At 43.9% G+C, this 21,009-nt stretch overlaps 1 protein-coding gene across 2 annotated transcripts in view; it reads right to left on the bottom strand.

The window, feature by feature from the left end:
- Positions 1 to 21,009, bottom strand: part of LOC120516453 (collagen alpha-1(XIX) chain) — a 478,053-nt gene that overhangs the window by 193,834 nt on the left and 263,210 nt on the right. For both annotated transcript variants that reach the window (XM_039738131.1, XM_039738132.1), the window contains exon 18: positions 18,514 to 18,567. In XM_039738131.1, the coding sequence (XP_039594065.1) occupies positions 18,514 to 18,567 (54 nt within the window). The remainder of the gene's footprint in view (positions 1 to 18,513; positions 18,568 to 21,009) is intronic.

Here is a 21,009-nt window from a genome sequence, read left to right as displayed (position 1 = left end):
TTGATTAAACTCATTCATCTATGCTTTTATCTCTCTATCTTTTTAAGTCAACCACACAAATGCCATCCACCTATCCCATTTGCTCAATCCAACCATCCCTTCTTCTAGCCCTCTATCTGTCCACTCATCTAACCAACCAATCCATCCATCCATTCACCCAGGTTCTTAACTTTTCCATCTAGCCTTTGCTTAAACTCAACCATGCTTCTATCTCTCAATCTTTTAACTCAACCACAAAATATCATTCATTAGCCCAACCATCCACTCTTCCATCCATTCATCCATCAATCTTCTTAACCCAACCATCCATTCGTCTTCTTAACTTGTTTAAACTCCACCAGGCTTCTCTCTCTCTGCCTTTTTAACTCAACCACAAAAACATCATCCATGTATCCATCTGCTTAACTCAATCAACCCATCTTCCAGCCATCTATTCATCCATCTGTCTTCATAACCTAACCAACTGATCATCCATCCTTCCAGAGCTTAGGCACCAACACTAATGAATCCATCAATCTCTTTGCATAACTCCTTTAACTTTCAATCCTTCCATCCATCCTTCTGGTTGGGTGGTCCGACTGCCTGCTCATTCAAACCTGCTGACCACAGTATTGGGTTGTGGGGAGCTGAAGTCATTTAAGGATCAAATCCAAACTGGCACTATGTGATGTCCAGGGCTGGTTCCTGCCTTGTGTCCAGATTTGGCAGGGTGGGCTCCAGGTCTCCGGACCCTGAGTAGGTTTGAGAGCCTTGACTGACCTACAGTGCATCCGGAAAGTATTCACAGCGCATCACTTTTTCCACGTTTTGTTATGTTACAGCTTTATTCCAAAATGGATTAAATTCATTTTTTTCCTCAGAATTCTACACACAACACCCCATAATGACAACGTGAAAAAAGTTTACTTGAGGTTTTTGCAAATTTATTAGAAATAAACAAACTGAGAAATCCCATGTACATAAGTATTCACAGCCTCAATACTTTGTCGATGCACCTTTGGCAGCAATTCCAGCCTCAAGTCTTTTTGAATATGATGCCACAAGCTTGGCACACCTATCCTTGGCCAGTTTCGCCCATTCCTCTTTGCAGCACCTCTCAAGCTCCATCAGGTTGGATGGGAAGCGTCGGTGCACAGCCATTTTAAGATCTCTCCAGAGATGTTCAATCGGATTCAAGTCTGGGCTCTGGCTGGGCCACTCAAGGACATTCACAGAGTTGTCCTGAAGCCACTCCTTTGATATCTCGGCTGTGTGCTTAGGGTCGTTATCCTGCTGAAAGATGAACCGTCGCCCCAGTCTGAGGTCAAGAGCGCTCTGGAGCAGGTTTTCATCCAGGATGTCTCTGTACATTGCTGCAGTCATCTTTCCCTTTATCCTGACTAGTTTCCCAGTTCCTGCTGCTGAAAAACATCCCCACAGCATGATGCTACCACCACCATGCTTCACTGTAGGGATGGTATTGGCCTGGTGATGAGCGGTGCCTGGTTTCCTTCAAATGTGACTTGTGAATTTCCCCTTGGGATTAATAAAGTATCTATCTATCTATCTATCTATCTAAATGTGATACCTGGCATTCACACCAAAGAGTTCAATCTTTGTCTCATCAGACCAGAGAATTTTGTTTCTCATGGTCAGAGTGTCCTTCAGGTGCCTTTTGGCAAACTCCTGACGGGCTAGCATGTGCCTTTTACCAAGGAGTGGCTTCCGTCTGGCCACAATACCATACAGGCCTGATTGGTGGATTGCTGCAGAGATGGTTGTCCTTCTGGAAGGTTCTCCTCTCTCCACAGAGGACCTCTGAAGCTCTGACAGAGTGACCATCGGGTTCTTGGTCACCTCCCTGACTAAAGCCCTTCTCCCCCGATCGCTCAGTTTAGATGGCCAGCCAGCTCTAGGAAGAGTCCTAGTGGTTTCGAACTTCTTCCACTTACGGATGATGGAGGCCACTGTGCTCATTGGGACCTTCAAAGCAGCAGACATTTTTTCCGTAACCGTCCCCAGATTTGTGCCTCAAGACAATCCTGTCTCGGAGGTCTACAGACAATTCCTTTGACTTCATGCTTGGTTTGTGTCCTGACGTGAACTGTCAACTGTGGGACCTTCTATAGACAGGTGTGTGCCTTTCCAAATCACGTCACATCAACTGAATTTACCACAGGTGGACTCCAATGAAGCTGCAGAAACATCTCAAGGATGATCAGGGGAAACAGGAGGCACCTGAGCTCAATTTGGAGCTTCATGGTAAAGGCTGTGAATACTTATGTACATGTGCTTTCTCAGTTTTTTTATTTTTAATAAATTTACAGAAACTTCAAGTAAACCTTTTTCACGTTGTCATTATGGGGTGTTGTGTGTAGAATTCTGAGGAAAAAAATGAATTTAATCCAGGCAAATACAGTAGAGCACTTTAAAACACTGCTGAAAACACATGACTTTAACATGGCCTTTTTATAACTTCACTTTAACTTAATCCTGATACTCTGTATGTTCAATTCTTCATAATAACTATTCACAGTGGCTCCAAAATCCGTACTGACCCCAACTCTCTCTTCTGTTTCTTTTCCGGTTTCTTTTGGTGGCGGCCTGCGCCACCACCACCTACTCAAAGCTTCATGATGCACCAACATTGATGGACTGAAAGCCAGAAGTCTACGTGACCATCATCATCAGGTCCTTCCATGAAAACCCTAAATACAAAGAGGACTGTTTGACTTTTGTTAGGTAGATTGCCCAGAGGGGACTGGGAGGTCTCGTGGTCTGGAACCACTACAGATTTTATTTTTTTCTCCAGCTTTTGGAGTTTTTTTTTGTTTTTTCTGTCCACCCTGGCCATCGGACCTTACTCTTATTCTATGTTAATTAATGTTGACTTATGTTTATTTTTTATTGTGTCTTCTATTTTTCTATTCATTTTGTAAAGCACTTTGAGCTACATTTTTTTGTATGAATATGTGCTATATAAATAAATGTTGATTGATTGATTGATTGAATTTGGAATAAGGCTGTAACATAACAAAATGTGGAAAAAGTGATGCGCTGTGAATACTTTCCAGATGCACTGTATCTGCTGTGGTTGCCTCCAAAGACTCCACTCTACCCAGCATCGTGGCATCACCTCTTTGGCATTCTTCTCAGGCGAGGACAGGTGAGTGTAATCTGAGATTAAAAGGAGCTGGCATCTACAAGCCGGACATGATGGAAGTCATTAGTATGATGAAATCTTTACCACTGAAGGAGCCATAATGCACTGCAGATCAAAGGAGTTTCTCCCACAGTATATTCTTATTTAAGTAGGACTGATAATGAATCTCTCAGAGGAGGAACATTCGATTGGCATAGAAAGTAGAAAATCTTCGTGACGACGGAGCTGCCGTGAGCGCAGCAGGGCAGCCATCAGTAGCTGCAGTAGCAGTTGCCCTTTAACACCGGGCCGTCGTGCAGATGTGCATTATTTTTTTTAACCGCACTCTCACTCACTGGAGAATCCCATTGCTTTTAAAGCCGCCTGTTTAAAGCCAAAAGGGCATTTTCTGTTCTTTGAATACTGGAGTGAAGCTGGTGCCATGGTAACAGAAATATTTACACGTAGGGATGGATGCAAAGTTTGTGCTCAAATGAGATAATGACACGCCTTGATGTCGCAAAGCCTGGTGTTTCTGAAAGGCTTTTAACCCTCTAGGTGGGCTTTTCCTGTGGCTCAGGAATTAGCGTCAGTCTCTGGGCCACTAGATGGCAGTAGCGCCCTTTCTAGATTTTCTTTATACCTCAGGATATTGAAAATCTTTCCTTTTTTTTTTTTTTACAGTTTAACTTCGCTAGTCTCATTGAACGATTCATCCGCTCTCATTCAATGTTAGGGTCACACAGAGCATCAGGTGCCAAGGGCAGAAAGCAACCCTGGATAAGATGCCAGTTCTCTGCGGGTTACGCATAGCCACATTGGGTTTGGAAGGGATAATTAACCTTTATACATTATAACCTTAATTAACCTTTAAAACGTTATGATTTTTGGGTGTTGGTGGGGGAATGGAGTGCAGGAGAAAACACAACTGAACTCGGGTGCCAGGAAACAAAAGGCTGCCAGGAATGGCAAAGAGGTCAGAGTAACGCATTACAAAAAAATCGGAAGTGGTCTCCCCTTGACTTTCTGGTATACTCTGGAATGGAGTTGGATATTTGAGGAGTAAACCGCAAGACAATGATTATATTTTTATATTATGTACATTAAAGAACCATCAACAACAAATCAAATCAAATCAATAATATAGTGAACAATTATTATAAAAGTAAAGTTGAATAAATTGGACTCTGCAGCTGCATGAATAAAAAGTAAAGTACCACTTCCAGTTAGCGGAAATAGCCCAAAAGTTGATATAAATTTATGTTTGGTACCTAATATTTGTATGCAAAATTTGGTTGACCTAAGTGAAAGCGAACCTAAGTTATCGTGTTTGCACACACACACACAGAGTCAGACACACAGACATAATTCCAAAAATGGTATTTTCGGACTCAGGGAGGTCTAAAACATTAAGATATATCAAAATCTCAAAATGGAATTTTTGGATGATTAGAATAATTTCCCTAAACTTTATATACAAGAAAGTCAGGGAGGTCTAAAACATTGAGATTCATCAAAATCTTGACATCGAATTTTTGGATGATTACAATACTTTCCCTATACGTCATATACGAGAAAGTCGGGAAGGTCTAAAACGTTGCGATTCATCAAAATCTCGATATCGAATTTTTGGAAGATTACAATACTTTTCCTCTACGTCATATACAAGAAAGTCAGGGAGGTCTAAAATGTTGAGATTCATCAAAATCTTGACATCGAATTTTTGGATGATTATAACACTTTCCCTATACTTTGTATACGAGAAAGTAAAAACAGAAATTTTGGATTGTCTATCCCGGCGATTCCAGCATCGTAGGATACTCAGGTCTATCCACGAAACAGTAGACATAAGCCCAGAAACTGCACTAGACCAAATGCCAGTCCACAATTGTTAACAGAGGGCCCATTATTTAGGGGAACACCAATCTTTGTGGACATGGAGAGATCGAGCAGACATCACACATGCACAATGGCCAAGCTGACCGCTGAACTACACTACTGGGTCTCACTAAAGAGTTAAAAAGAAAAGAAAAAATAACCGTTAATGTTATGTATCTAATCTCACGTCACAGAGTAAGGACAAGTGCTGGACGGGATGTCAATTTCATCTCAAAAAATAGCATGGCAGTTTAGTCTTTAAGTCAGTGCCATATGCATCAGTTTCACTATCTGCGTCAACATCTAACGACTGATTCATCTTGTCGTCTCCATCACTTGACTCTACTAATGGTTCACTTCCTCTTTGTTCTAAAACTGGCTTTACACTTTTTTTCGTTTAGCGTTTCTGGACCTGCGTTTGAGACCCTTGGTTTAATCAAAGAGAGACTCGGGGTTAACCGTTGTGACATGGAATTCCAAGCCTGAAAGATGCTTGAGGCTAACGCCAAGGAGCTTAAATGAAAAAGCACATGACCAGCTAACCTGTGTTCATCCTAAAATATCTCAAAATGAAGAGCAGTGAAGGTCTCAGTGGTGTTGATCTGCTCATTTTGACGGTGCTCTTAGAAAAAAGAAAATCAACGGTTTTGGAACTGTCTGCTGTGGCGGAAGTTAAAGAACGGGTTTAGTTAGCAAGAAGAGTCGGCTTCTGATTAGGAAAGTGGTTGGAGTTTGAGGCGCAGACTTAAGAGGTCATCTGTTGGCTCACTGACTTCACGTCTCATTTCTGTTTGGGTGCCATTTAAGGAAAAAAATGAAGCCGTTCAGAAGACTGAGTCTTTAAAAAACACTTAAAATGAAGAGAGAAGGAGTTAATTAGCAACAAAAATGGGTCACTAATTAGGAAAAGGGTGAGAATGAAAACCAGCAGCCACTGGGGCCCTCCAGGACCAAAGCTGGTAACCCCGGTACTACGATCACTGCCCCCTAAGGTGCTCCATCACAGGGAAAATAAATCAGTTTTTATTCTGAGCGAGAGAGGTGCTTGAGGTTACGAACAACAATCGATTTCTTGTACAGCCCACAATCACACAAGGAATGCCTCAGTGGGCTTTAGCAGGCCCTGGTTTTTGACAGCCCCCCTCTGGCCTTGACTCCCTTGGAGGGAACAAAATGGATGAAATCTTGGGAAAGAAAATTCAGAGAGAGAGAAAGGAGGAGAGAGAGAGAGAGAAAGAGAGAGAGAGAGAGGGAAGACAGAGAAAGAGAGAGAGAAGGATAGAGAGAGAGGAGGAGAGACAGAGAAAGAGAGAGAGAGAGAGATAGAGAGAAAGAGAGAGAGAGGGATAGAGAGAGAGGAGGAGAGATAGAGAGATGGAGAGAAAGGGAGAGAGAGAGGGGGAGAGACAGAGAGAGAAAGAGAGAAACAGAGAGAGAGAGAGAGCAATAGAGAAGGAGAGAGGTATAGAGAGAGGGAGAGAGAGGGAAAGGGAGAGATAGACAGAGAGATACAGAGAGAGAGAGACAATGAAAGGGATAGAAAGGGATGGAGAGAGAGAAAGAGAGAAAGAGGTGGAGAGGCAGAAAGAGAGAAAGACACAGACAGAGAGAGAGAGAGAGACCCCTTTTCCAGGTAGGGTGGGTGTACAATGGATGTCAAAAAAAGGGTGTAAATACGAGACACAAAGCAGAACACAAATAATCCAAGGAGTTTAAAAGTGGAATCCTAAAGTGGCCCCCTAACCCCTGATAAGAATGTTAAAGCGGTCATCTGAAATACTAAGGGGGTGATGAAATTCCAACAAAATCCAACAGGAAAAGTACACCTGACAGCTTAGATGAGGGGGGGCTTGAAATGATATTGGCGGGCTGGGGCCGGGGGGGTGTGCCTATTTCTCTTATTTCATTCCGATGCGCATGTTTCATTGGTGTTAATTGTAACGTGAGTAGCAGACAAAGGTTCAGCTTTAAGGCCGGTAAATACTTGACAGTCAGAACGCTTCCGCTCACACATCATGGCTGCCGCCCGTTGTCAGCACTCTTTTAACACATCATCAAAAATGAATGCGACGTGTGTGCGAGTTGCAATACCAGCAAAAATGTGGGTGGTCAGCGTGTTCAAGTTTTGTTACGTTATGTCAGCTTTGTTGTTTACTATCAACATGGCATGTAGCTGGCTCCTAATGCGCGGAGACTCATACCTATTATGAGCCGCACTGCAGCTCCAACAGGTTCCGTGTGTGTGCTTTGATGTTTGATGAACGGTTCGATGCGGTGAAGCAAATCATCAAACTTAAATGGCTGATGTACAAAAGTATTCCTGGTGCTTTTCTTCATCCATTTCCCGCATAGGCAATACAAGCATCGCATACTCCCCATCATAATGAGGCGATATGTTTAAAGGTCTCACGTACCATCTTCTGTGTCACTGTTGCCATCTTTTTCCTGCACCTTTGCATCAGAATGCAAAGAATTTTTACCTTTAACATCTTTCTTCCCTCAACTCACAACACAGCGAAATTGGACGTTGTCTTCTCACCGTGATGATTTCTCACACTGCCACCTAGTGGAATCCTCCAGATTTACAGAAACTAAACATGCAAGTATAGTCAGTAGAGCAGTATTTGCAAGCGTATGACTCGTGTAGAATCAAGTATATCGCGCCGTAAAAAACAATGCCCTCCTATACCCACCTTCACCCGAAAGCCTTGTACACAGACACCGGTCACTGCAGCTTCCTTTTCCGATGCAGTATACTTGTGCATGTCCCACATGTAAAGACGTATGTACGACGATTCTGATATCACTCAAACATCAGTCAGTCAGTCATTCTTCAACCTGATATATCCTAACACAAAGTCACGGGGGTCCGCTGGAGCCAATCCCAGCCAGCACAGGGCGAAAGGCAGGAGCAAATCCAGGGCAGGGTACCAACAGGCCGCAGGGCACACACACCTACATACCTACACACTAGGGACAATTTAGGATTGCCAATGCACCTAACCTGCATGTCTTTGGACTGTGGGAGGAAACCCACGCAAACACGGGGAGAACATGCAAACTCCACGCAGGGAGGACCCGGGAAGCGAAGCCAGGCCTCCTTACTGTGAGGCAGCAGTGCTACCTACTGCGCCACCGTGCTGCCTCACTCAAACGTGCTTACCATAAATTTGTAAACAGAGTATTTTGGGGGTCCAACTCAGATATGTCTTTGTCGTCTAGACATCACTGGGTGGAGCGGCGGCTCTGAGGCTAGGGATCTGTGCTGGCAGGTTCGAATCCCATAAACCCCAGAAGTGACTCCACTCCATTGGGCCCCTGAGCAAGAACCCTTAACATGGGGATGACACTAATCTGCACCCAGCCCTGCAAGGGAAAATTTGGGGGTTGTTGGGCAGGATTGGCACTCCAGCCACCGTAGAAAACCTCACACCGTTCAGCCGTTGCACTCGGATCTCAATCCAGGTGGTCTGCCGTGCCATGTAGTGGGTGCGACAACGCTCTGTAATCTTCACATGCTGCCAACCCAGACCTCCTACTGCGTCACCCAAAGAAGAATGGCAAATGTCTAGTGAAGCGTAGTGAAGGCTTTCTTTTCCGATTTACTGAAATGCTGGATTGTTGAAGTCAGGACAAATATTTCTCAAGGTTGAAAGCTGTCAAGCGCCAAATGTGGCAGATCAAATTCATATCCGGTTATGGAAGCACAGCAGCCATGGCAGACGGGCACTGCCAGTCCGTTCAGCAGTCTCAATGCCTTTCATGTTGCCAGGCTGCAGGTTATAGAACTGACACAGCGCACAAATCAAAAAAGAAATCAGTACTTCTGACTTGGGGATATAAATAGAAAAAAATTTTAGAAGAGTCTTTAGCCAGCAGAACGAAAGAAGAGTCTCGTGGGGGGAGATGAAGCCGTGGAGATGCTGGCGCATCAGACGCAAAGCGCAGTTCTTTTACCTGACAATGCTGTCAACTGAAAGCAATGGCTTGTGTCTGGTAGCTCTTAATGACCCATGCTGTGAGAATAACATTCTGCTGCCAAAATCTAATAAGGAGGCTTCTGTAAAATCGCTGCCGCTTGTCAGGAACTGCGCTCAATTGAGTGTGAGTGCCATTTGACTTTCCCTCTCGTGATGCATGGCCTGGCCTGGCCGCACGCGTTCTCTCTTTTCCATTTTAATTGGGTAGCTTTCCAAGCCTCATTTATTCTCTTAAACACAATTGAAGTAATTTGTTGCATCTTTTTGTGTTGTCTTTTTAGATTATAAAATGCTGACCAGCTTCTAAAGCCCCAAACACCAATCTGCTCTTAGCGTTGCCAGCACTATGAAGGCTGCTATGAGAACGGGAGGCTAATTCGAGGAAAGACATTGGGGCAAAACTACAGCAGTAGGGCCTTGCACACCCCCGGTAAAATCTGTAAAGGGGCTTTGGAAATTCTGAGGGGTGCGGTGATATTTTAGTTGTAATGGAGTTGGGCTGACAGGGTCCGATAATGAGGAAGCTGATATCGACTACTCGCTACAAGTCAGTCAGATGCTTCATTTAGTGAACTCTTATTTCGTTATCCTGTGCTCAAACAACATTCACTTTCCAGAAGATTAGAATCCCTGAAGCCTACGAAATGGTACGTGAAACATGAGACATCGGGCTCCAAAACACTCATCTGTATATTCTATGCGTTGTAATTCTGACTAAGCTCTGATTGGTTGTCTGCTCTCATGCCCACAGAACCGCCCTTACGACTAAAGACAAAAGCAAACCTGTGTTTCCGTGTTTTTTGCCAAGTTAGAGGTGAAGTTTACTGGTCACTACCCTCTGGTTCAAATGTAACCCACCATGGCAGAACAGGTCCCATCTTTCATTAACATTTTAAATATATTAACCCCTTAACCGCCAGAACCAGTAACCAGCTATAGTCGCTTGCCAATGCAATTTGCCAGCACACCTGAGCGGAGTGTATTGAGAGATGTGCATTCGTTGAACGTCCACCTCAGGACCACTGCTGCCCCCTAGCGAATCGGCATCACTGTCCCTGGGATTCAGCTGCTGCACTAGACTAGCCTGTAAGCGTCAGCGTTTACCTGCACCCTTCAAGTGCAGTTGGCTCAGTGATTTACTGAATTTCAAAAATGGTCTCAGTTGAACCTTGTACATATAATAATAGATTGTTGCAGTAGCATTTTTTTTTTTATAATTTTTACAGTTCATTGGCAGTGTGTAAAACGATCATTGCAGTAATTGTGGTGCTCTTTGCATGAAAAAAAAAAATCTGTGTTCCATTAAAATTTCACTTTTTCTTGGTGAATGTTTCCTGAAAAAGTGCAACAAAGAAGTATGTGGCGTGTGGGAGTGCATTAACCCCTAAGTATGTGGCAGTTTAAGGGTTAACACTAGAATCCTTGAAGCCTATGACAAAACTCGCAATCCTGGCCCACCTTAAATTCCTTTGCACCTCTCCATCGGCGTCTTTTGTTTCGTAAATGCGTCAATCAGCACAAGCAATCTGCTGTCCCATCTGCCTCCCTTGATGGAGCTCATTTCGGGCAAAACATTCTCCCAGCTGAAGTCTTCTTTATCTGTGTGTGAGCTCCTGTGAGTTGCATTGGGTAAATAATATCTCATTATTTGGAACACATGCATTTCATGTGTATTCCGTGTCTACAACGATCTGGGTAAGTGTAGGATGACAGGAAATGTGAGAAACTCAAGAAATGTTGAAGAAATACCTAAAATAGAAAGTTCATGTTATATTACTAAAGACAAAACTTTGACATGGAGTGTATGATGTGTCAAGACTGAAGTCCAAATATCAAATAAATGAACACATAACAAAAAAAGTGTATTCCAAATCTATATATATAAAATTCTTTTCGCGTTTGAAACGGAAATTGCGTATGACCACAGAACATATTATAATACAGGAACCAATCACTTCATTTGTGGACGTCATTTTTATATCGTCCTTACGAATTGTTATTATTTGTGTGAGAGTTATTTTACTGATATCGAAAAGAAGTAAACACAAACACGCCGATCTATCCCATAGAAGTGTCCCCTGCGTCGCCCTCTCCCAGCCCTCCTCTCTGAACTCCACCGCTGAGCCATCAGCCACGTTCTGACAGAGAAGTTTTATTTATTTGTCCAAGTGACTGTTGCAGAAGCTGCCACATTGTAACTTTTTTTTAATTGGCAGTACTTGATAGTAGAAGAGATGAAGAAAACAGCTTTGTGTCTTTCTACTTTTTAACTGCGTCGAGCTGTAAACAATGTGAAGACGAACCGCCTTCAGCGGCGAGGGGTCGTGACAGCAAAATGGACGCTCGGAGGCGTGGAATGTTGGGCTGCTCCGCCAGGTCGACAGCTTCGCAGTTTCGGGCAGCGTCCTCTCGTCTCGCGCTGTTTGTGACACTTCAAGTGCCCCATCGGCTCCTTCAACAGTGGAAATCTTTGCGAATGAGTGTAATCGGTGCCATCGAAAACACTACAGTAATACTCAATGTATCTTTACTTCTTAAATGTTAATGTTTTACTGTTTAATAATTTATACATTTCTTATATATCATTAAAATTCCATCCATCCATTTTCTAACCCGCTGAATCCGAATACAGGGTCACGGGGGTCTGCTGGAGCCAATCCCAGCCAACACAGGGCACAAGGCAGGAACCAATCCTGGGCAGGGTGCCAACCCACCGCAGGACACACACAAACACACCCACACACCAAGCACACACTAGGGCCAATTTAGAATCGCCAATCCACCTAACCTGCATGTCTTTGGATTGTGGGAGGAAACCGAGCGCCGGAGGAAACCCACGCAGACACGGGAGAACATGCAAACTCCACGCAGGGAGGACCCGGGAAGCGAACCCGGGTCTCCTAACTGCGAGGCAGCAGCGCTACCACTGCGCCACCGTGCTGCCCTCATTCAAATTCTCTTATGGAAATGTTTTACTGTTGAATAGTTTATATGCTTCTTATATGTTCTTCAAATTCTTTTATCAAAATGTTTTACTACTTAATAACTTATTTTATAAATACTACTTTTTTTTTCCCTTGCACTCAGTGAGCGAAGCCACTGGGTAATCAGCTAGTAATGATATATTATTCACCCTCTACAGCTCCAGGCACCTCACACCACAATTAACAAGGCTTGAGCTGAGAGAGCTTTTTGCCCTTTCTGTTTCAGTGGAGTGGATGGGATAGCAGGCTGCTTGCTGCCTGTGCTGATCGACACATTTACAACACAAAAGACGCTAACAGATAGGTGCAAAGGAATTTAAGGTGGGCCAGGATTGCGAGTTTTTCCATAGGCTTCAAGGATCCTAGTGTTATTATATTTAAAATATTCATTCAAGATGGGACCTGTTCTGCCATGATGAACCAGAGGGTGGTGACCAGTAAACTTCACTTCACATCAAGTTTGGCAAAAATCACAGAAACACAGGTTTGCTTTTGTCTTTAGTCATAGGGGGCAGTTCTGTGTGCGTGAGAGCGGACCACCAATCAGAGCTGACTCAGAATTACAACACATAGAATATGCCATATTTGTCTGATGGCTCGAGTTTCATGTAACATGATGGCAAGAAAACACAAAAAAAAAGGAGAAAGATAGTGAAGGAACTCGTTGTACCTGCTGACCCTTCGTACAGCTCCGGCTCCAACAAACAACACGAGATTGGCTGCCAGATAAAGAGGTGACCACACCTGTGCTGTCCTTCCATTTGATCAAAATCATTTTGCCTTTTTGTCACACCCTACCAAATTCACCTGGCACATCACGATGCTTTGGCCATACAATGCAGTTCACTAGTCCCGTCGATGCTGTAGCACTGCCACATGAAGTAGCATATTGTAGCAATAATGTCATAGTATATTACACCTGTGTGCTTTGTATTATACATTATCTGTTTCTTCTGGGCTGCTCATCACTGCCTCGCCTCTTCGCAGGACAGGACGGTGAGCTGCAAGGCGATTGATGGTATTGCCCTTTGTGGGTGGGATCTTGAAATGTCTGTCTGAAGTTGTTACAGTTATTAACCAATGATGGGTATGACTGCCAAAACTCAAATGGGGAGGAGGAAGTAATCGGGAGGAATGGCAGATCTACGTGGCAGTTACAATTAAAGGAAGGAGAGAAAAGTCAAATTCTGTCAGTGCCAATTGACCAAGTTAGGAACAACTCACCCATTGTTGGGCATGGAAAATAATTAGTGAGGTGGCCATTTGCATGCTTTTTTAAGACTGTCCCTACACCCTGGCCAGCCGGTCTTCTGAGGGTGATTTAAGCACAATTTTCGTGGTTATATGTGACAAAATAAAATCGTGGGGTGCACATAAATTAATTCATTTAATCAATTAATAGAATAGCTACTTTCATCATAAAATATATATAAAAAACAACAACGTTGTAATTCCCCAGCATGCTAAACAAGTGTCAAAAATTGTTTGAATCAGTTAATTTATGTGTGCCCTACGATTTTATTTTGTCACTTATAACCACGAAAATTGCTATTAAAGAAAAATATATTTTTTTGCCTTTTAGTGCATTTATAACTAAATAAATAAAACTAGCCAACGCCCACCGTAGCATACGGAGGTGTAAAAATAGGAACGGAAAACGGTGAGAAAGGAATCCAGAAATCAAGAAGAAAGAAATACTTCTTGAAAGACGCAGTTGTGAATAGGTGTTTTGCTGGAGATGACAGATAATGAGTCGAAAGATCTAACCCTAGAAAAAGCCACGTACAACTGACCGTGGCTGAAGACTGGTTGTTGTAGATTAACGCAAATCTTTGCAAACGTTTGTCCTTGGGACTTGTTGATAGTATATTTCTCTTCTGGTTTGTCCTGCTTCCTCTACAAAACACGCAGCCCACACGGCATTTCTGAATTCCTATTGGTTCGTTCTGCTTCCTCTTCAAAACCGGTCCCCCCAACTTGCAGCCCACACGGCATTTCTCGATTCCTATTCCTCCTCTTCCAAACCCTTCCCCACTCTGGTTGTGGCCTCCCATACACCCCCACGCTGCTTTACTTGATTCCTATTCCTCCTTCGGACTACCGCGTTCCCCGCTCCTCTCTCATGACCCCATTGGTATCACGTCACCACCGAAGTGAAAGGTCACGCGGTCAAGCTAGATATAGGGCGGCGACGTGACATGATGTGACGGGGTTTGAAGAGGAAGCAGGACGAACCAGAAGAGAAATATATATATATATATATATAAGAGATTGTTTTACTTAAAATTATTTTTTATATATTTTATCCTATATAAAAGGAAGGTGCTGGGAATAACAACAAATGAAGAAAAAAATGAAGATATTTAACCTGTATGACTTACACTGTTTTACATTTAGAAAGAAAGGCTTTTTGCCCTTAGGCAAATTTCTAACCTAACCCGTCTAGATGTCATTCACCGTGATGAGAATTTAACCTGTTAACCTTGTCGAGTTGCAAGTGCTAAATGAAACAAGCAGTAATAAGTGTCTGGCTTGAAGGAAGAGATGAATCCCCCCCGAGGGCTTCATTCTAAAAGGCTGCACTGCGGCCTGTCTTTTTATTACTCAATTCTGCACAATGGAATAAAATGGGAAAGAGTTAAATGGTTGCTGCCATAAACTTTACTTAGGAAACTCTGAAAATACACGAGTGGTCGGTACATGGGCCTTCTCTCTGGACAGAACGTAAATTGTACGGAATGCCGGAGAAGCTGATCACGCTAATCAAGAACACATACAAAGAATCTCAACTGAATCTCAACTGGGTGGTTCAAAATGGCCGCTGGTGTGCAGCAATGAGGGGTTCTGTCCTGCATCCAGCAGGGGGCATTATCTCCTTTATTGAAATGAGTTCTTTTGTAATTGCGGCGTGCTACATAACTGAATCTGTATAGATATGATATTAAAAGGCGATACCCCTCCCTTAGTGATACGGCGGTAAGAAATCACATAGGAGAAATAACTTTTGTTACAGCTTTGTTTAATGATGGCTTACACTACATATCAGAAGAAGGAAGCCAGTGGAAAGAACCCAGTTTGGGAGTGGGGGCCCGATGTGTAGAGTCTACCATTTTTGTCGCTACATTGGAAGGATTTTCCGGATCGGATGATGTTATCTTCCATCCGTCCGTCGGTTTCAAAGGTGTGCCGGGCAATGTGCCAAGGCACTCTTTTTTTCATGTGCAGGCCCCCACTTAGGTGAATCATGCCATTCCAAACAAGGCGCAGAGGATACAACTTCATGCTGATTTTGACACACAGAAATAGTATACAATGGTCATCAGTCTGACTGTCCATTTCGCAGTGGTCCCTAATTGCCTTGTCTTATAATGCTTGCCTAGCAGTTCTTATATGGTGAACCCCTGTGCTAAATGTGGCTCTGTATCAACTGTGCATGTGAGTAGAAAAAGACAGTCAGTCATTGTCACACAGGATCACGGGGGACTGCTGGAGACAATCCCAGCCAGCACAGGGCGCCAGGCAGGAACAAACCCCGGGCAGGGCGCCAGCCCACCACAGGGCACACACTATAAGCTGACGAACAACCAAAAAAAGTTCTTCACGACCCTCTGGTGGCACCTCTGGAACACAATAAGGCTGCCCCATGGGACTAGAATTCCCAACATGCCTTGTGGGTGTCGATACAGGTAACATCGCCCAGGGATGCTGCCACCTAACATATCAGAGAGAATGTAGCCATGACCGGTTTTCTACCCTGGCTGCTCTGTCTCAGTGGCCTCTCGGTCAGGTATTGTTACTCGATATGAATCTGGTGGGACGCCAGTACATGCTCCAAACTGGCATCTTCTGCCATTATCCTGGCAAGGGTAAGGAGTATCCAGTCTTTCTTCCTCAGCTTCCAAGGCACTGGCCTTGCATCCAGGTAAGGAACCTTACCCCATCCCGGCTTGAACAGCCACCCAGGTGCTTCACCCTTTACAACAGAAAGTTACATAAAGACATTTCGAGTCTCTTTTTGGGCATACACAAGCTTTACAAATGATGCCGCAGGTCATCTAGTTGCTTCCACAGGGTCTGCTGTATCCCCTTGCTCTAGCTGTGATCCAGTCAAACACCAGGTGGCGCACAAAAGGTGACAGATGACATCCCTTCAAAGAAGTCTGACATCTGGTTGTGATGGTCCATGTCGGCTCCACTCTCCCTGGTTGCTTCTGGGAGCCGTTGACATTCATGTATCGAGATGAGTCGGGCAAATGAGGACAAACACGTCTAGCCAAGGGCTACGTCGGTGCAAAAGTGTCAGCGCTTTCATTACAATCAATCAAAAACCGTGTTAATGCAGTTCTTCAATCAAATCAAAAACAGAATTTCACAAAACTGGTGCAAATCCATGGATCTGCATAATAAACAATAATAACATAATAAATTTGTCCATTAAAATGAGGTTACAATCCATGGCAGGGAACTGTACTTTAAAACTTCACAAGCCCTGGTACCTCCTTCTAAAACCCGACATCTCCCCAGCTTACCCTCTTCAGATCCTGCAGCACAAGGAGACGTCCGACCGACAGGCACAGCCAACCTTCTACTCCAGGTTCAGATCCCTGCTGTCATCCAAGACCCCCGGCAGGGCATCGCTCCGAGCCTCACTTCTGCAACTTCCATCTGAGGGGTCACATCAGCTAACCTAAATCGCTCAGTCGGAGTGTCCCTCTTCAGCTCCTTTGAGCACCCGCCATTCTCTCCTCCAAGGAGGCTCTTCCCTTGGCTGCCTGCCTCGGCTTTACCGCACTTCTTCCCATCTCCATCTTTCATTGATCTCCCTCCATTTTCTCCTCTTAAATTGGCTTGACTGAGTGCAGACATGACCCCCTCTGCCCACTCCGAGGTGTGAACGCGGCAGCTGACTGATCCACTCGCATCGTCACATTAGTGTGCCATTAGCCAATCACTGCAATCAACCCCGGAGTGGCGCCGTCATGTGCACACTGGCACCATTTCGGAGCCTGCATGCTCACGGGACTTGATTATTTATCTAAAAATGATGGACCACTTATCACTCTGGCCTACATGGACCACCTTGCAAGACATGTTCTCCCTAAGTGCTCTGTATGAGTGAAATGATTTTTTTTCCCCAGCGCTCCATAGTGTCTCAGGAATTCCCACAAAGTTTCCGCACATCCACACTGCCTAATGCCTTCTCATAGTCATTAAAGTTGACATAGAGGAAAGACTTCAGTTAACGTGACTGCTCCGCAATGATCCACCACGAGCGCTACGGGGGTCTTATCCTAACCTGCCAGAGCCCATCTCAGGTAACAAGGTAGGCCACCCAGTTGCCTAAGACTAAAGCATACAAAGTAACAAAATCCAATTTCTTCTTTATAAAATCTCCCAGTCTGTCTCCAGTTCAAGGCACTTCCAGCATCTCTTGAACCAAAATGTCTAAGCTCTGAGCAGTGACGCAAGAACATCCATGCTTTTCAGGGTCAATTTGGAAAAGAACGTCTTTGCATTGACTCTTTAATGGAAATGTAGGAAGGAAGCTTCTGCCTGAACATCCTGTACTTTGCTAGTTGCTTCCACAGGGTCTGCTGTATCCCCTTGCTCTAGCTGTCTTTGTGATCCAGTCGAACACCAGGTGGAGCACAAAAGGTGACAGATGACATCCCTATCACACTCCAATCTTGACTTCAAAGGGGTCTGACATCTGGCTGTGTTGGTCCAGGTCGGCTCCACTCTCCCTGGTTGCTTCTGGGAGCCGTTGACAAAAGACGTCTAAGCTCTGAGCAGTGACGCAAGAACATCCGTGCTTTTCAGGGTCAATTTAGAAAATAACGTCCTTGCATTGACTCTTTAATGGAAATGTAGGAAGGAAGCTTCTGCCTGAAAGTCCTGTACTTCGGTAATAGACATATTAGGATGAGAAAGAGCCCAAGCCATTAAAAGAACCAGACGAGATTTAACGATGTGCTGTAAGTTTAGAAACCCAAATTAACATGATGGACAAAACCTTTAAAGTGTCACAGAGAAACGTCAATGTCTTCATCCCGGCTAAAAGAAGCCCCGGGAGCTCTAATGCACTCCCAAGTCATTCTCGCGAATGTTTATCGATGTTTCAATATGGAGTAGCTAGTCAATAATCTGTCCCCGTTTTATATCGCCCTTATTGTGCTGCGCTTGGTATCTGTCAATACTAATGAAATGATGTCTGTTTTATGTTTAAATATGAATTTCAGTCTCATACATACAAATGAATTTAAGGGGCACAAATGATGATCCTTAAAGGCCAGCTAAGCGCTTTTCAGAGTCATTTATATTAATTTGCCTTCATATTTGATGCGCCACTCCCGAGGACCTTTTTGAAAATTCACTTTCCTCAGGAAACCATTTTGGTCAGTTTATTTATATTCATGCTGCAGGCTATCTAATCTAAAAAATAAATAAATAAGTAAATCAAAGAATGCCTACTGTACTGTATTGTGTATACAAAAAAAAAAAAAAGCAAAAAGTCTTTGAAATCGAGAAGGAATATTAAAGGTTTACTTACTATTGGGCCTGGGGGTCCAGGGCTGCCGGGAAGGCCTGGTTTTCCTCTTCGTCCCTACATATAAAAATAATAAGAAATTAAATTCTTTATTAAGAAAATAAAGACAAGTTACAATTGAAGTTCTAAAGCATTATAGTTTGAGCAAATGATGTAGCCAAAATCAATTTAAAGGAATTATTATTACTATTAATCCTCTTTGTGCCGTATGTGAATTTTAAACATAGCCCACTTTACGTTTCTCATACTAGTTAATATAATGATAACTGTTGAAAAAATAAACTAAAATGCACAAAATAATAACACTGGAAATGCACAAAAACAAATTAATCATAACACTAAACTAGGTAGGGCGGCACGGTGGCGCAGTGGGTAGCGCTGCTGCCTTGCAGTTAGGAGACCTGGGTTTGTTCCTGGGTCCTCCCTGCGTGGAGTTTGCATGTTCTCTCCGTGTCTGCGTGGGTTTCCTCCCACAGTCCAAAGACATGCAGGTTAGGTGGACTGGCGATCCTAAATTGTCCCTTGGTGTGTGTGTGTCCTGTGGTGGGCTGGCGCCCTGCCCAGGGTTTGTTCCTGCCTTGCACCCTGTGTTGGCTAGGATTGGCTCCAGCAGACCCCTGTGAACCTGTGTTCGGATACAGCTGGTTGGATACGGACTGACTAAACTAGGAAAGCCACTAGGGTACCAGTTCCGCACTCTCCTCGGTGGGATTCCCTGTTCCTTTCAGATCACCTTGTACAGTTCAATGGCATTGTGCTCCCTAGCCTCATTCTACACCAGCGTTTCTCAACTTTTAAGTATTTGCGACCCGAGTTTTCATAACAGTTTTATTTGCGCCCCCCCTAACATTTTTTTGAAAGGAGCCCACTAATATCAATTTGTTATTTTTTAAATAATGATATATCATAGATGCATATTTTATTATTCCTACTTAACTTTTATTGACATTTATCTAACTCTATATTTATTTTTCTAGTATCAGAATGTAGTTTAAGTTAATTTATTTTGGTTTCAATAGATGTATTTTTCCTATTTTCGACTTTTCGCACATCCTCGTCCCCACTAGGGGGGCCTGCCCCACAGTTTGAGAACCACTGTCCTACACACATCATTAAATGTAGCAAACTCTCCTTGCTGGCTCATTCGAGGGAGATGGTAACCCACCGGTGCGAGAGGGGGCGCTGTCGCTAAACTGTGTTGTCTCCATTTCTCCCCGCAGCTCCCAGAAACCTCCCAATGAGAGAAACTAGCTCCGCCTCTTCCGCCCCTCCTGTTATTAAAGGCCGATTCCCGACGAGCTCTACTGTAGACCTCTATTTGTTGCAACGGCTAAAGCTAAAAGCTTGATTTTCTTTACTGTTTTGTGAGCTACTACCAGAAGGCACTTGTTTAACTTTATAGAAGAAAAGCAGGGATTTAAACAGGACAACTCAGCCAGCTCACAATGTAATTAACATGTCCCCTCAAATCCTGACTTGGTCCTCCTCCAGAACACACAGTCACACTAGAAATGAAACAATAAGTCTTCTTTATCGGTGTACTTCAACGTCTACTTGTTTAGCCTTTGACTTCATACGACATTGCATCGGACTATGACGCAACTCTGCAAATGTAGGATTGAAGGAAAGCCCGTGGAGTAGTGAGTGGCCATCCAGCACAGTATGTAGCAAAAGGTCTGGACGATGACCTGGAAGTGCCACTTCCATTTGTATTTCGTGATGGCCCACACAATAGCGGTTGTTAGAAGAGGGTGACAGTCAATAGTTTTTTGTTAGAAATGGGGGCCGAGAATGCTTCCATGATGAGATGGAAAACGATGAAAAAACCCACCCTCCACTACCCTAACAGTGCAAATGGGAGACAAGTTCAGGGCTCGTCCACTGGTAGTTACACTTCAAGCCTGTGGGTGGCACTGTCACTTATTGACTTTTCTCTTCTTCCCTCTGCAGAACGGATGATTGACAGCGAATCCACCTATGACATCACTTCCATCTTCCAGCCTCCTGAACCTGCCTCATCTTCCTGAAAGCCATCTTGGAGTCAAGTCCTACTAGGCCTCTTGTCTGTGCAGTGTGATGGACGGCCGGCGTTTCAGTCAAGGCCGGGACGCCCCTCAACAGAAGAAAACAGACTTTTCAGGACATTACATCCCCCGGGACGCTAGATGGCAACTCCCCTGGATAGAGATGGTTCCCCGGATTACCACAGGGCAGCATGAGACTTGGAGTCTGTCTCTTCAGCCCTGTTGGGTACCGTGGGTGCCACCAGGGGGAGCTCACCAAGAACCCGGGGACTATTACTGTTATGCTAACCAAGAAGTCCCCGGGTCCCCTATTGAACCTTACTCTTATTCGATGTTAATTAATGTTGATTTATTTTGTTTTCTTATTGTGTCTTTCATTTTTCTATTCTTTAATATGTAAAGCACTTTGAGCTACTGTTTGTATGAAAATGTGCTATAGAAATAAATGTTGGAAGTACTTGATACTTCCGGGACA

This window comes from Polypterus senegalus, chromosome 16 (genome assembly GCF_016835505.1).
Source record: "Polypterus senegalus isolate Bchr_013 chromosome 16, ASM1683550v1, whole genome shotgun sequence".
Lineage (NCBI taxonomy): Eukaryota > Metazoa > Chordata > Cladistia > Polypteriformes > Polypteridae > Polypterus > Polypterus senegalus.
This window is presented reverse-complemented; position numbering and strand designations above follow the sequence as displayed.